This window comes from Odontesthes bonariensis, chromosome 15 (genome assembly GCF_027942865.1).
Source record: "Odontesthes bonariensis isolate fOdoBon6 chromosome 15, fOdoBon6.hap1, whole genome shotgun sequence".
Taxonomy (NCBI): domain Eukaryota; kingdom Metazoa; phylum Chordata; class Actinopteri; order Atheriniformes; family Atherinopsidae; genus Odontesthes; species Odontesthes bonariensis.
This window is the reverse complement of record NC_134520.1, coordinates 16,360,479-16,377,637: the sequence shown is the minus strand read 5'-3', so window position 1 is coordinate 16,377,637 and position 17,159 is coordinate 16,360,479. Positions and strand designations below refer to the sequence as shown.

At 42.1% G+C, this 17,159-nt stretch overlaps 1 protein-coding gene across 1 annotated transcript in view; it reads left to right on the top strand.

The window, feature by feature from the left end:
* Positions 1 to 245: 245 nt before the first annotated feature.
* glis1b (GLIS family zinc finger 1b) overlaps positions 246 to 17,159 on the top strand; it is a 68,382-nt gene continuing 51,468 nt past the window's right edge. Inside the window, exon 1 of the mRNA XM_075485204.1 lies at positions 246 to 561. Coding sequence (XP_075341319.1) covers positions 282 to 561 — 280 coding nt within the window. The 5' untranslated portion in view covers positions 246 to 281. The remainder of the gene's footprint in view (positions 562 to 17,159) is intronic.

Here is a 17,159-nt window from a genome sequence, read left to right as displayed (position 1 = left end):
TCAGAGGATGCTATCGATCAGGCTCGCAAACGCTTCCCTGTCCAGTTTAAAGCGATGATGTGCGCAATCACACTTAATATTCCCCTTATAAGCTAATTGGATCAGGTAGGTTTTTATACCTTTTTGTCTAGTTCAAATGCACGAATGTTATTTTTGATTTTTTTTTTTTCTTTATCTAAAACACGCAGGTTATATGTTGTGTTTCTACAATTTGCAGTGATTTATTTTATCCTCGTGGGCAGGAGATGTGAGCAGCGTTGCATGGGAAAGCCGAGTGATCAATGCAGAATTCCTCAGCGCAGATCGGGATGGTCAGCCACTGTCAGACCCCAACTTTCCCAGATTTCACCGGCTTGACGCTCTCCGTGTACGGTGGCAAGGCGGACATCTGCGCGCGGCGAGCCGGCAGCGGCGGATTTGGATCTCAGATCTGCCGGAGCCCCCGAGACCCCCCGACTCACATGAACTGCGCCAGCCCGAAGCGACTCACTCCGTCCGAGGAAAGAGCGCATCTGTCCGCCAAGACGGCGCGCCTGTGCCTCTCTCTGCCACCGCTCCAAGGTAAGCTCCCGCCGGTCCTCAAGCGAGCGCGGCCAGCAAATGTCGAAGTGATGCTGATGAGGCGACTGGCCGCGATAGATAAAGGGAAAGAGTCATTTATGTAGTCATTTTTAATCGTCATAAAAACAAAGGAATCAATTAACTAACAATAAACAGCGCGTCAGCAATTTTAGTCTGATTCCAAGAGTAAGGGAGGGGAAAAAACAGTATCTAAAATAATGCTCCTGAAGTGAATGTTTTGGTGCAGCTGTGGTGTGTATTTGCGTTTGTGTCAGCAGTGTGGATTTGGCCTGCTAATTAAACACAGAGCTCACTTGGATCATAAGCCAATTCATAAATAACAGCCGAATCAAAGTCTCCCCTCTGTCATTTGTGGGGGGGGGACGTTCCTTATGATGAATGACTGCCAAGCAAATGCTCATATCCTTTGTATGTTGACAAGTCTTGGTGGCATTTAGTCCACTTGAAAATAAGCGTGCTGTTGGCTTGTTTCGATAGATTCGGAGAACTTGGCAAATTTGAAGTCGTGCCATTTTTTTTTAAGGACTGTTTTTTTACGAATGATTTCTAACAACGATTTCTTTTTCTTTTAATTTGAGACCACCTTCCTACAAAAAAAAAAAAAGTCGCACTTGAGTGTACGTCTGTGCCTCACAGGAATAGTTCCACACATGCTCATCAGCAAAAGTGAACTTGGCAACAACATAGATGTGGCACAGATAGCATCCACCGTGAAAACTATTTTGCATCTCCTCCGCCCTGTTCAGACAGTGTTATTGGGGGAGGGTGGAGGTAATTACAGCCCCATCCTAAATTATGATTAGACTTGAACAGACTTTTATATTAGCAATCATCATTGCAGCAAGAAGATTTGATTATTGTTGCTTCTTTCCAAACACAAACCATATGTCTGCCGAATGTGTCGGCATTTATGAGTCGTCTTGGAGCACAGTTGTGCCCTCAGCATCCCGAGCCAGAATGAATCGTCTCATTGTCTTTGCAACGCTTTTGAACTCGCTTCCCGTAATTTATGGAAATGCAAGATGTGCTATGCGTTTGTGGATTATGTTGTGCAGATTTGAAATTGGAGCAGTCGCGTACATTTGTACTCGCTCCGCGAAGCTATTGAGTGATATTTTGAGAATTCCAAAAGGTTCCTGAGTCAGATGGGTTTTTATGCCTTTTTCCGGAGAACAGAACGTAACCAACCAAACATATTGATACACTTATTTTGCAGTCGTGCTCGGTAATCCAGAGTTTAATGTTTACCCCCAACCTTTTCTGTCTGTGAATAAGCACTGTATTCCAGGCATTTTTATGCAGTTTTACTGTCTCTTTCGGAAAGCATGGAGTATGAAAGTGATCTCAGTACTCATCAGTCTTTTGTATCATGCCTCATTTCAGACCGATCACGTTACATACTCCCATTTGGGAGAAAGAGCTGGATTTTAAGCTGCACTCTCAATCATTACTTTGGATTTATACTGAAAGGAATCTGAACAAATACCTGCTGTGATACTTACCCTGATGGTGGGGAGGAAGAACTAACCTCAGATGGGAGATATCTGACCTTTAACCTGCACTTCATGGCTGTGAAAATTGAAGTATTACTAAACATCTACACGATTCAAATGTAGACGGAGATGTTTCATCTGATCCTCTGAGGAAAAGCCGAAAAAAGTGGGGTTTGCATTCAGTATCACACTGCAAATTTATGCTGTCTGCAATTTATTTTCTATCAGTCTCAGGTAAGTGTCTTAACTGAAGTGAATAGGCAGGCGAGAGGCAGAATTAGGTCAATGAAATGGTGATCATGAAAGATGATGCGGACTTGTTATAGATCAGATTTTTATTTTCCTTTAAAACGTTTATTTTAAACAGACTTTGCTGCCTCTACGCAGCCTCCTTGCTGCTACACTTTTTTGCATTTTGAAGCTGAATTTCAGGAAAGTTTTCCCGTATTTTTCTTTGTCGAATGACGTGCGAATGACAGCGACCGATGTCACACCCGGTGCTTATGTTTGGGAACCTTGCATGCTGCTCTTTGTGGGTGGAACAGCGGCCGATCATCCCAACACTGCACATCCACTGTGCTATAAATATTAGTGCCCACCAGCAAAGAAAATATTTAGCTTGCAAAGAAAAACACTTGACCCCTGTCGAAAAAGAAAATCAGGCTTGAATGAAGTGTGTACTCTAGCATCATTTGATACCTTACTGAAGTTTCTCCTGGCCAGAACGATGCTGCTGAGTGTGGGAGCTTATTTGAGGAAAATGTTTGAGTTAGGAGAGGGAGTGTGCACGACTCCCACACTCCTCTCAGATAAATGAAGAGGTCTGTCTGTTGATTCAGACTGTAAAGAGATGAGTAATGGGCTTTTGGATTTGATCACGATTGGAACATTTCACGTTTCTTTGGCTGCATTTTGCCATCTTTTGCCAACACACACATCAACATGTGACATGTTTTCTCTGTACGGTCTTTATACATGGGGGCACGCTTACCTGTGCACAGCCATACAAACCCAGCAGCATCTTTTCCTCAGACTGCACACACAGAGAATGAGCGAGCATCCCTGCTGAACACACACCTCGCACGCCATGCGCTGGCATACTCGCCCCCCTATCCGTGCAGCGCTTTATTGTGGCGAAGTGGCATTGGCATCGATGTCGAATTCTCCCGACCTGACATCGTTTCCTGTGTTTTCCCCGGCAGAATTTGTAGATGTCAGACTGCAGGGCGATAATCTGACTGTTATGAGAAACAACCGACCATTACAGCGCCGCTTTGAGCCTCTGCACTGTCAAACGCCTAATGACAGCTTCCCAGTAGCTTGTGAATAGTTTTGGTTGCGAGTGCACTGTTTTGGTTGGGAGAAAAGGCATGAAGAGCCTCTGGTGAAGTCAGCTATTCTAATCAAACCGTGTGGTTTCTTTATCATCCCACGCAGAAGGAAGAGCGAGCAGTTGGCACCGGTTTTGTCAGAAAGACAGAAGAAGCATTGCATGGGAAACATGTTGCCGTTTTATTAAGGCTCAGCCGCATTTGTCTCCTCTTAAGAGTTCAAGAGTAATTGCATTTTCCAAAAAGCAACATTATTTACCCTCACAGTCATCAAAACAAATGGCCCCTCGTAACTTCAAAACATAACTGGCGATTAAGCCAAAACGTATATGCGTTCGAATGGCTCATTCTGTTCTCTGTTGAGTGAGGACGCTCATCTGCGTAAATCATCAGATTTGTGTCAAATAAAATGTTTCTATAACCATCATTTTGGGAAAATCTTTGCCACCGCTGTTTCAAGAGGTTTTAAATTGCTTTAAGTGCGTCGGACTTGAGGCTTATAATCACTTTGAATCCAGCTTTGATGTACGCTCAGGAATGACTATTTATTTATCTTGGATTTCAGTTTTCAGCTTTCATTTGTGATGGCGCGGGGCTCAATATGCTGAATGCTGACGGATGCGAAAATTATATATGATATATTGGGATTCGAGAGCAATTGAATAGTTGAAGTCGTTCTTTAATGTTAAAGAACGAAGACAATCCACCTGATTCGGCAGATATAACGAGGCGATGCAGTGCAGGCAGTTAATGTGTTGTAAATGATGTTCTTTAGCCCATTACAATGTCCAACGGGGCAGTCATTCAATCTTTCATTTATTATGTCTACTTTGGCAATCTAAGAGTGAAATTAAAGCATAGAGTAAAAAGTTGCCGAGAAGCTCATGCGTCTCCTAACACTTTCACAAAGGAAACTCGAGAAAGAAGCTGTAAAGTCGGCACTGAATAATTGGCCTGGGCCAAACCCCCCCCCCCCCCCCCCCCCCAACCCAACCAATCAAGTAGAAGTTAAGAGCTTCCAGCAAGCAGTGCAGCTGTTAAATTGTGGAAATCATATTGAATTATTTCACGTTGTTTCACAAAAATTGCTCACAAATTTCACTGTGACTCAAACGGTGACTCAAAATTCCCACAGTTTCCTATAATATTTTGTTCTTAATTTAAAATTGAGACTTTTTTTTTCTTTAAAGAGAAATGATCTCATAATCATAACTGTATTATTCTTAAACAAAAACAAAATGTCCCCTTCTTTATTGCCAACCTAGATATCTCTGCAGATCATCTCTTTATTTACAAGAGGAAATATCAGCTTGAGCATTTGAACATCAGTTCATCCATTTATTTGTGCCTTTGAAGTTTGACAGAGGAACTGTGGTTCTCAGCATCACTTTTGGTCTCATCCTGCCAAAAAGTAGTATCAGTGAGGTCAACTTCTGGCAGCTTTGTCTCGCAGGTGCTGTGGAAAGGTTTTTCGCTGCTGCTCACAGAGATTTGGTCTCTCCCTGAACCTCTGGTTCACTTGGTTTCACGGCTGAGGTTGACCAAATGTATATGTTAATGGTTAATAAAAAGGTTATACGGATTATTCCTTTTAGCACCCGGCCGCAACCACGTCCTCTCTGCGTGAGTTTGGGATCTCGAATCATGTCGAATTACGTATACTGACCTGTTCATGTATGTCAAAGTAGTACTTTGATAGTAACATTCTTTTCATGAATTTTTCCCAGCAGTCACTACATTCCCATGAGCTGAAGAGCCTCAGCCCACGTCTTTGCATATTGTATGAGCTCAGCACTGAGTTATGGGCAAATGTGAGCATGCTGCATGGGAGAAGGGTGTTGCAGGCTGTAATGTTTGCAGCATGTTCCATTGATTCATAAAGCCAGGGCCCGGTGATGATTGTGCAGTGGTATTCCCGTAAACCTCTGTCTGCCTGAGAAATGAAGGGGGAATGCTTGGTAATGGAACGAGAGCGCGTCCTGAGTCACATCCACCAGGGATGGAGAGCTCGAGAACAGTCCCAGTTTGGCATCTGCTTGGCTGAATCACCTCAATCAAACATGATGCGTATGGGAAACATGAGCTGTGTGGCAAGAGGAAGAGAAAAGTGTTGCATCAACTCGACTGGAGTTGGACTCAGAAAGAGATTTATAGGAGGCTGTGACAGTTTCTGCTTGCCTGTACAAACCCACAAACCGACACAAAAACCTGGAATATGTGTTTTGCTGTCCTTTTTCTGTCTCCATTGTTGGTGTCAGTAAGGCCAGTTGCTCTCATTCTTATGTGACCAGTGTGGTAGGGCTCCGGCATTTTACTCTAACCAGACTCGCATTCTGCCAATAAATCCAAACGGTGAAAAAAAAGAAAGAAAGAAAGAAAGAAAAAAAAAAAGATTTGGTTTTAGTAAGTGTTGAAATACCCCTGGAGTACCAGAAGAAATGTATTCTGAGCCTCGGCTTAATCAAGAAAAAACTGCAGAGCTGGCTCAGATATGTCTTCATAAAAATTTATTTTTAGCCCAAAGCTCGCCTTCAGAAGCACTTGCAAAAGTTTCTCGTACTTTTGCAGACAAGAGGAATAAGCTGCCAAGTTTTGGGAATCATGCGAGATTTGTTTGTGAATTTTAACTCTTCGTATAAAAATCCCAGGCCTCTCTGATTCTGGTAGTCCGGACAGGCATGCCCCACAGCTGACCACATGTCTATACACTGCGCATTACTCATGCATTTTCAGACAGCAGCGACTCCTCTCGCAGACCTCTCTGTATGACTTAGCACACGGGTGGGTTTTTGATTTACATCTCGGCTGTGCCACTTGCTGTTCTTGGCACGGCGCTGCTGTGTTTCATCAAAGAAAAATCCGCTCCGCTCTGACTGTGGCAGTTAAGGCGGCCGTCCACCACAGTGCTGCTGACTCTGCCCGAGTCGGGCTGAGAGCTTACTGGGCCCTCGCAGCTGTCGGCTGGAGACGCAGACTGAAAGAGAATGAGACATGGCAGGGGAAAGAAGTGGAGTTCAGGAGACACAAAATGTTTTCGTATCGAAGGGCCCTCTGAGTCAGTGGTAAGGGGGGCTCATGTTTCATGCGGACAGAAACCCACTGTCAGCATCCTGTATGTGACAGAGATACGAGTAACACTCGCAACACATAAAAGTTGCCGAGAGTGCATCAGAGTTCTTGCAAACACATCACCATTTAAGTGTGCTGCAGTTTGAAATGTTTAAAAACCGAGGCTGAACTTGTGTAAATGGTGTCTGAAATTCCTCTTTTTTTTTTTACAAGGCCAGTCATGTTTGAGATTAATCAGCCAGCCAATCAAACGCTGGCTTCAACTGAGTGGTCAAAAACAAACAGGCAAACATGATTTAGCCGAGGCTGTTTTAATGCCTTCATTAGTGCAGAGGAGAGAGCAGCCAAAAAGCTCGAGTTTTATCCTCCCTCTTGTTCTCTCTCTGTCTCTGCCAGGAAGCTGCCACGGGGCAGTGCCCAGTCAGCTCTCTGCACCATTGGCTGGCGCTGCCCCAGAGGACTATGAAAGACATTATAAAGTCTAATAGTGCAGTTTATATACTTTATTAGTGCTCGTTAATATAAGGTTCTGGAAGAATTAGTTATTCTCTAGTCATATGCACTGTATTAAGTTGCTCACTAGGACTAATAAGAACACAAAGTAATGATGGAATGAAGACTGCTTTGCAAGAAGTTCTTTATTTGCACTTGCCTGTGAATGTTGGTGTACATTAATCACAAACCTGAAGCATGACAACTTGCACTTTCTCTACTCTGTCAAATTGGACTCAGATATTCATATGTGCATTAGCTCTTGGCAGATATAGATCTGCGTGCATTGTTGTCCCCACTGGAGAGCCAAGTTTGAACTCAGTCAGTATCTGTTAAATCATTTTTTCAGAATAAAGAATAAAGCAAAGCCTTGAGTCAAAATTCATTATGGCCTGTCAAGGCCAGGCCTCTGAAGTATGAAGTTCAGAGAGTGATATCATCCTCCTCATCCATTTTAAGCAGCGTAGCACAGGTGGACTAATGTTTTGTCAAAAAAAAACCTTCTTTAGCAGCAAATCTGGACGGCACAGTTATGCCTGATGGGAGAAACTGGAAGATTTAGAGAATGCGCGACTGTCGTCCCTGTTCAGGTTCATGCTTGAAAATCCAAGTTGCAAGCAGCTGGGAGCTTAGCCAGGCCAAATCTGGATGTTAATAAAGTTTAGAGGAACCGCGCCAGAACTATGATCTTACAATGCTTAGGGTTATTTTCACAGACTATTTACAGACCATTTTATTTGAAAGCGAAGGCTGTTTTTTTTTTTTTCTTCGGTGGGCTAATATCAGAGCGAGGAGATGGTGTATGTGATAAGAAGACGTAATTTCCCTTTTCGTCGTGTTTTAATCATTTTGTGGGAATTTCTTCTGTATGAGAACGTTGTGTGAAATGCTGGAATTGAACACTTTTTGCTTATATAAGTCGAATAAAGAGTTGTGAGAAGCAACAAGCCAACAATGGTCCTGTCTACACCACATGGCCTCACTCCCTCACACCTGGCACCTATCTAGCTACAACCACAGACAGATGAATGTCTTAACGATGCAGCAGTTTATAATGAGAGTCATATTACTTGTTCTTTCTCAGTAAATACAATGACTGTCTGTTTGTTCTCCTGCTGGTGTCTGTCACGGCAGCGTACACGTGTGTTTTTTGTCAATGAGACGCGCTAGTTGCCAAACAGGGAGTTAAAGAAATCTAAAAAAGACTTCAGCATGTATCTGCTGTGCGAATGTTGCTGCCTACAAGAGATATTGGCTTGATTTCATTATCTGGAATTTAAGAAAAATAAAAATAAATGTCATCTCGCAGATGAGCTGGTCTCTCTGTCCCAAATGTTTGCAGTGGAAACAGCAGGGAACATCTGTTATCTCCAGGCTACTGTAGTATCTGCGTTTTAAATGATCTGCCTCAAATTGCGTTTGAAAGCTTTTGTCTAGTGTTCATTGTCTTGGCATTGTTTTCTTGTCATCTTAGTCTGAGGGGGGAAAAAAGAAAAGAAAAAGAAAAATTCTCCTGGAAGCATTTTTGAAGACGGACAGTTCTGTCCTTTGAGTTACTGTTGCAGAGGCTAATTGCGGCCCTCTTTTTCTCCATTTGGGTTTTGGGCTCATGTGGGTTGTGCAGAAAGTGTGCTAAATGGGTCCATATTACACTGAGTAATAGCCTCAGTATGCACTCTTCATTAACATGCTTAACATTCCCCTCAAGACCCAGAAGTCAGCTCCTATAATACACAGCTTAACACAAACATCATGTTGTACACTTTTCTCTTTTGGGGCTCGCGGTCGGCTGTTTTAGAAGCACCGCTGTTTATGTGCGCTGGCGTTTTGGGTCAAAATGGAAGGCAGCCTGGACGCGTTGACCGCGAAACTTGATAATTTCACACTTTTGCCAGCTAATAAGAGCGCAGCGCCTATTGAAAACTCTAACGAGGAGGTCAATACACCGTGGTGTAAAAGGTTTTTGTGTTTAGTTTCTCTTTGGCTCAAGGTTGAAGTGTGTTGCAACACTGGTCAGCCACTTGTTGCGTGCCTCTAAAACAAAACACAGAGCTTTGTTTTTGTAAGTGTACAAAAAAAAAAAAAATCTCAACGCTGATGAAAATAAATGCTGAGCTGCCGATATTCTCCAGCAAATGTGTCAGGTTAGGAAAAAAAAAAGAAAGCATAACATTTCCACATACTATGACAGCAGATACTTTGTGTAAGCAAATATTTGGCTTTATAAAAGCGACACGTTGGATAATCCAGAGCTTGATTTCTTTCATATTTAATAGAATGGTGGTGGTGGGCCTGTTGTGTTGAAAATGAAAGTTAAATGATTTGGATCTAATGGAAACCAAGTTGTAGCTGTCCTAAGTGGCTTGATATCTACACCTTTTGGCTTGTCTCAGGGGTTCGACCTTTATGGGGAAAGCCAAAATCCATCAAGAACAGCTTCATTCACCTTGAAATTTATATGCTGAGATTCTTGGATCCATACAGACGGGACACTTGAGTCCACGGGGCTCTAGCAACCAAAAATCTTTCATGTAGCAGGAAACGTCTCTCTTTTCTTTAATCACTAGGAGTTTTTGACATGAATATTCAAGATGAGTTCCCTGGTTTTGCTTCCCAAAAATGTCCTCACTGAAGCTGAGTCACGGATAGTCAGAGGAGGAGAGTAAGTCTCTTCCGTCTATTTATGTAACTTTTACCCTCGAAAAGTCAGCTCACAGCGCATGTTGACTAATGCTGATAAGAAGAAAAAATCCGACACATACAGCTCATATTGAAAGTCATCCAATATGAATCTGTTTGAAAGCTGAAATGAATCGGTCAGCGTCAGAGCCACAACAGCCAGGTGCTGAGCACTTGGCCCCAATGTGCTAGAGCTTTAGCCAATTGGAAAATGCTTAGCAGAATTTATTTGCACCCTGTTCCCTTGACAAATTATTTTATTGTTCCTACACAGTTGGTTTTCATTTTGTCTTTGGCTAATGATAAGCTGAGAGCATGTGTGCTATTATTGTTCCTCTATTCAGCACAGTCTGACTGGAAGGGTTCACATCTGATAGCACACTGTCATACAATAGAAGCCGACACACGCGGTATAATGCTCGCAGATGGTACGCAGAGCAAAAAGGGAAACCTTGATATGCTTATTACCTTGCATACGTCGTATGTGCTTCTGCAGCATGATCTTAATGGATGACTGTCAACCTGGTAATGCTGCTTCCACAAGCAACAACTTTTGTTTAATCTCCCCTCAGCGAACTCTAAACCCTACTCCGAAAGCTTTAATCACATTATTCACCGTGTCTCATGTCCCAGGACAAGTAGATATGCCGTGTTAGAGCCGCAGATGGGAGAGATAGGTTGAAGGCTTGAATTGCGTCCGAGTCCTGCACTTTCGCTGACCTTAGCTCTGTACATCAGGACTAGGCCGCTAATCTTTCACAAATGCTGGGAGTCTCCATGACTGGGCCCTCGCTGAGCTGGTTTAGTCAAAACAGCCCTGCTGCTCCTGAACACAGCCTCAGCCTCTAGCTTAATTCAAACGCTGATTAACTAACAAATACCTGCTGCTTGTTCCTCGGCGTTACACAGCCCGGCGCTCTCTGCTGTGCTCCATGGAGTTTGACAGCATGTTTGCTCTTCTGGGGAGGAACACACAGACGTGCTGTGTTACAAGCTTTCCAGATTTGTTGGTAAAACGATACAGGACATGTTAAGTGAGCCAGAGTAAACAGAGAAATAGGGATCTGAACTTTGAGTTTTATTGTTTAATCTTGAATCCAGCTCCTTACAGCTGGGAAAGAACAAAATGATTGTAGATTTGAAAACGTGCAGGATCGCATATGAACAAAGCAGAATAAAACAAAAGACTCGCATCATAAAATTAACATGCTGTATTCGTCCCCCGAAGCATTTTATACACTCATACAGATTGTGATTAGAGCTGGGGAAATAAATCCCCAGTTCACGCTGACAACCATAAACCACGCAGCCAAGATTTTGATCGACTGGCTTGAATTGTGATTAAGATGATAGATGTTTATGTCATCACAGTATCTCTGGCCAACGAATATATGAAAGCATAACAAGTATCTTTTCCAGGTGATACAGGTTTGAGTGACAAATGAAAGCCCTTTGTCCAGGATGAAATTTTATTGGAGGAAACCCATTCAGGAATCTCTCCCCCAACCCCGACTCTGCCCATATTTCTAAGAGATTGTGTTAGTTTTACTGCCAAACATGCTTCCTATTGAATTAAATATCACTACATGTGCTTTAACCTGTCATCTTTGAGAGTGTTTTACTGCCTTTAGTATGTGTTACGGTTGTTGTTTTTTTTGAGATTACATTCACACGGAATCAAATGTGAAATCGAACGAAAATATGTTTGGTGTTTCAACAATTATCGTACGGGACGAATACTTTGGGTTTATTTTTGAGCCATTCCTGCCTGTGATGCTGTGATGGTACTGTCAAGTAAATTGGCAGTATTTATCTTTACATTTGATTTCTATTCTGTGTTTTTCGAGAACTACTCGATTTGCAGAGAAACTTAAATCTGTCAGTTGTCATAACAGTGATTATTCTTCTTGGAATGCTGCTTTTTTTTGTCCAACTAGTGATGATTAAAGTTCAACAGTAACCGTAAACTTAATGAAATGATTAATAAAAAAATATATATATATTTTCACAGATGCGCTTTAGTTTGAGGACTGGAACAAGGTGTAGTAAAATATGTTTAGTATACAGCCCCCAAAACCACAAGTCAACAAAAGTCAACAGGCCTTGTTAGCCATGCCCCTTGATGGCTTTAGCTGGAAATGTAAATACATAGTTTACCACCGCGTCCATTTTTACAAGCCCGGACCTGTCATTTGACGTGAAATTATGGCCAGTCTAGGCCACTGTAAAGATGCCAGTCTTCTACAAGCCTCAAGAGCTCTGAGCCATGAAGGAGTCCAGCAAGAGAGGCGAAGCATCAGTATATGTACACTGCAGCCTGCCAAAGTACACTCATTTAACAGCACAAAAAGACTTGCACTGAGAACCCGCATGTTTATGTTAGGGATGATGTCAAATGGCTAGAATTCATATTTCACATCAAATTTCTTCCTTTAAGATGGCTTCTCTCAATTTTTACGCGCAGGGAAACAAACATTTGCATTTCAAAGTTCTTCAAATAAAAATAAATGAAAAGAAAACCCTTTTATGGGTTTGGAGACTATATTGGAAAACAGGTCAGGGGCGAAATGAATACTTTATGGTTCATAAAAGGGCTTCACAATGAATGCCAGGTTATGTGAAAGGCTTGACACATGTTACAGGCCAGAGCCCTTTGAGATTCCCTCTTATTCAGGGTTTACGCTCTCTGTCCAAGAGCAGCCAAGCAACACACACGGCTGAGCCCAAGACCCAAATTAAGAGTCATTTCTTTCATTTCTGCTTGTTATCAAGTGATTAAGCTGTTCAGAATTCAAAATACAACGTCTTTATCCTTTCGGGTCTATGATTCTAAAGTTTGAGCCATTCCTTATTGCTTGGTGCATATTTGATGCTTTCTGTTTTTTTTCCCCCTCAATTTTCTTAAATGTTAAGTGTAAATGACATAAAATGTGGGCTACTGTAAGGGTCCCCATACTGTACGTTCTACCTAAATATATTTGGACTGCAGTGAGGAGTCAGAGGTGTTGCATAGCACCTCTTACTCCCGACTGTGAGGAAGTTTCACGCACTTTAAATATTTTGATTCTTATCCATGGTGCAGTGCCATCAGGGAGATCTGAAGGTTTGGTTCCAAACTCATTCTGCAGCAGGAAGATCCCCAAACACACAGCCAGAGTCAATAAAAAGCAGCCTGGACAACGAGAAACAGATCGTTCCCGCTACAGATAGTAACCCCCCCGCCTCTCACAGCTCTGTTCTCAAAAATCAAAGTGGATTAGGTGTGGACACTGAGACGGCCTAAATCCATCCGAATCCACAGGAAAAATGTGGCTTTTCAAACATGGCCGGAACAATTTATCTGTGTTTTTATACTGTTTCTTCAAATAATCCCAGACTGACTCAGCAAGATTTAGATCAGGGCTCTGTAGAGGCCAAACCATCTGCTGCTGGACTTGCTGTTCTTCTTGTTGCTAGGGTTGTTTGTCATGTCCTTGGCTGCGTTTTTTTTTCAATGACCAGAATTAAACATTTTTTTTGCACAGCACCGCTCATGTAATTGTGTTCGACATATCTTGACAAAAAACCCCAGTAGATTCAAAGTATAAGTAGACGTCTGGCTTGAATTGATATGACACTGATTTTTCTCTTTGTCAAAAGTGTATCTTGAGTCAAAGTAGAGTCAAAGCTACAGTTCTCGGGTGTCCTTATGCTCATGTTCTTTGCGTGTCGGGATACATGGTAAGATGCGAGATCCTGTCACAACATACAACGTGATTCATATTACTTACTTGTGCCTCCTGTAGCGATTCGATGGACACATTGAAAAAAAAAAAAATGAAAGGTCGAGGCTGAAATAAAAATCGTGTCTCAGTTTGGCTGCAACAATCGGCTGCCTCACGTGGAGGGGGGACGCAGCGAGAGCAGAAATCATAACAAAGGGATTCTTATTACAGCCATTAAACAAGAGAAGGGAAAACACAGGAGGGGTTTAATGCCTGGACATCTAAAATGCTTATGCAGTGAGAATATATTTGCTCATAAAGCTCTTTGATGGTGGCCCTGTCCATTCCAACACACTGGGCTCCTGTCTGTGTAAATAGCTGTGTATTGACCTCCCACCACACAAGATTGAATGTGTTTCCATAGGTGTCACTTGGTACCATTTTTGGCTTTTTACAGACCCCACTATGCCTTAGTCCCTGTTAACCGCGTGGGGGTGGGGTGGGGGGGCTCCGGAGTCATACCATCATTTCTTAAGCATGGCCAACGGTGGGCTCTTCCTGAACTTGTAGATGAAGGGTTCACTATGAACTGCAGCCCTGTCAGTCTCCTCACAGCAGCATTATGGGACTCTGTTTGATGTTAAGTGAATTATAATGTCTGCTGGACTGTCCATCTCAAGTTACCCAGAGTGCACGCTCCCGTCTCTGTGTGTTCTCTGTTTTGTGTGTGTGTCTGTGTGGTTGTGAGGGGGGTGGTCCTCAATACCAAAGCCAATGGTGAATGAGGACTCCCCACACAATAAAAGAATGGTATTGCTGACTTCCTAAGGTATGTGTGGTTTGAAACTCAACACAGGTTTGCTCAGTGGAAAACCTGGGGCCCTCTCTTATTTATTCTGTATATTTATGAAAACCCCAATTCTGTGTTGCCCTTTGAGTCATGAAGGAGGTCCCCAGGCCAGGTCATGGTCATTTTTCAGCTGCGTTATTGCTCTTTGGTGGCAGACTGCCGTGTAGTTGCTCACTTCCTCACTCTGGTTTGAATGGCTTACATTATGTCAGCCATTATATTATCAAAACTTTCCACAACTGAAAAGTAAGGATTTTATTTGGACCCAAGATCATGAGCACTTAAATATATTGTTAGTCATTTCAAAAGAAGAGTGGTCCTCCCCCCCTTTTAATGTATTTGTTAGAGGGAAACATGAAGACATCTCACTAATGAACAAACTGTAAAAACAAACAGCCCATCATCATATAATGGGACACAGTTGGGTTTTCTCACATTACTGAACTTCTTAATGTTCCTTTTCTAGTCTCATGTGTCTAGTATGAGAGCTATCACTGGATTTGTGGGGGACGCAGCTTACTTTGTGTCGCTGAAGCGTACGGCTTTCGAAGCCACTGCTGTCAGCTCAAATTGTGAGCGTTTGGAAAACAATTTTTTTTCCCCCTCAAAGAGCCACATTTTCAGACTGAATTAAACCCCAGTCATCTTGACCTGACTAATATTCATGTGGATACAGTGGAAGCACACTGACCCCAGCTTTAACCAGGAACTTCAAAAGGCGAGGCAATTACTATGCATGCTTTGAACATATCCTTTTCACAAAGTACCATTCCATTATTCTTCCTGCTTTAGAACAACAAAAAGTCAGAAAGAAGTAGGAAGTGAAATTGGAGTCGTTTCGTGGTTCCTCAAACATCTGGTTTGGCCTTTGTTTTAAACAACGAGCATCCCCTCTGAGTATACCAGAAGGTTATTTGCACAGTGTGTAGGTAACAGAATAATCATTTTCAAATGTTGCTCCATCCAAATGTGATCTAATTACAAACACTTAAATTCAACCTCTCAGTCGGACCACCGACCATCAAGGAAGCTCTCCTCCAGACGTTTTCCTAACTATTCAATTATTTCTCCCCCGCTGCTGCCTCTAAACCATTAAGAATATACAGTAATTGCTGCAAAGTGATCACTTGTTTTACAGAAGTCATATAAATCTCCTCTTATGTCAAACTGTAATCGAAGGCAGTAGGTGGTGCTGGGCGAGAAGAAGAGAGTATCTGTCAGATGGGCCTTGATGCGCCTGCTTCATGGAGATACTCTTATTTTGTGCGGTTGACTTTGGCCACTGTCATTTCCGAGGAATTTCCTGCCATCTGTGTTCAATAGAATTCTCTCACAGATCTAGGCCTGCTTGTAAATATTGGCTTCTGGCCGAAGAGGACTGTAAGTTTTGTACCACCAGCTTCTTGGACCACAATGAGCAGGCCGCTGGCACACTGACCAGATCGGCTCATATAGTCTCATCCAGCGCAGCTACACGGGGACAGCAAAGAATCTGTCATATCTGACATTATTCATTAGGAAATAATTCATCTTGTTCAGTTACTTTACTTGTTTTTAGTAATGCTACCTCGCAGCTTATATCCAGAGATGGTAATAAATCCATCTATTCACTAGATTCAGTGGAGGGATTGGCTGGATGTCTTTTAAATTTTGAGACACCTATGTTACCCGAAGGACTGTTCATTTCATTTATACACTTCGAAAATCACGGAATTGTCATCTCAGGGTTCTTTGATGACATAGAGAAACCCCTGAAACCAGCCAATTTATCCCTTATCCAGCGATATTTTATATGACTGACCAGCACAGATGCAGCACATGTAGTTCCAAGAAAATTTACACTAACGACCCTGTAGAGCCCTCAATTACTCCAACACTCACATCAGGCTTGTGTATGTTGTTTTTAGTTGATTACCTAAAATTTTTCCACTTTTTCCACTTGAATTTGCCATCCCTTGACTTTTGCTTGTACAAACTTACTATATATCATTTTTATTTCTTAGATAAAGAACTTTCTTTTTCTTTTATATTAGTTTGTAAATCTGTCAAACTGTGGTCCTGAGTATGATTCATTACAACTTATAAGAATCAACACTTTGATTCTTTGTGTAAATACATTGCCACGCTAACATCATTTAGCTAGCATTTAACACACTTGATTAAATTAAGTTACTGCATGCAAAACCTTTTTGTATTCTTTTACCTACCTAAGTACCTAAACCAACATGTTTAATACACAGCAAATTAGTCAAGCTAATGAAGTCTAATGATACAAATGAAAAGTTTTCTCATTCTTTCAACCTGTCGTTCTGTTTCAGACTCGTCTTGAAAGGCTTTCCCTTGATTTTTGTTACACTTTCTCGTTCTCTAAAATAGGAAAATTAAAACATTTTTTTTTTTTTTTTTTTACATCTCTCCTAAAAACTAAAGTGTGAAATCTTTAATTTATCTAAGTGTTCAGCTCTTCTACTAAAAACCTGGTTACAGAACCTTTGGCAGCAATGACAGCCTCAACTATGTTTGGGGACGATCCAACAAGCTTGGCACTTTTTTCCCGTGGAGGTTTTTTTGCATTCCTTTTTGCAAACTTTTTCAGGTTCAGCTGGGTTGGTTGGTTGCGCAGCCATACTGAAGTTTCCATCGATCCTGTTCTTTGTTCGTATCAGGTCTCTGGATGGGTCCCTCCGGGACTTTCGCAAAGTTTTCCTGAAGTCCCGCCTCTCTTTTCTTGGAACTTTTACACCAACACGTTGTTTTATTGAAACGTAAGCCTTCAGCCCTGCAGGAGATCCCGAGCACTTTTGAGAAGGTGTTCACTCGGGACTGCTCTATATTTTCTCTGAATCCATCTCTCCTCTAATCTCCCTGACCATATATCACGGCATGATGGTGCCATCGCCATGTTTGACCGTAGAGATACAGGGATATACAACAATAATTGTTTTCTTCGCACATTGTT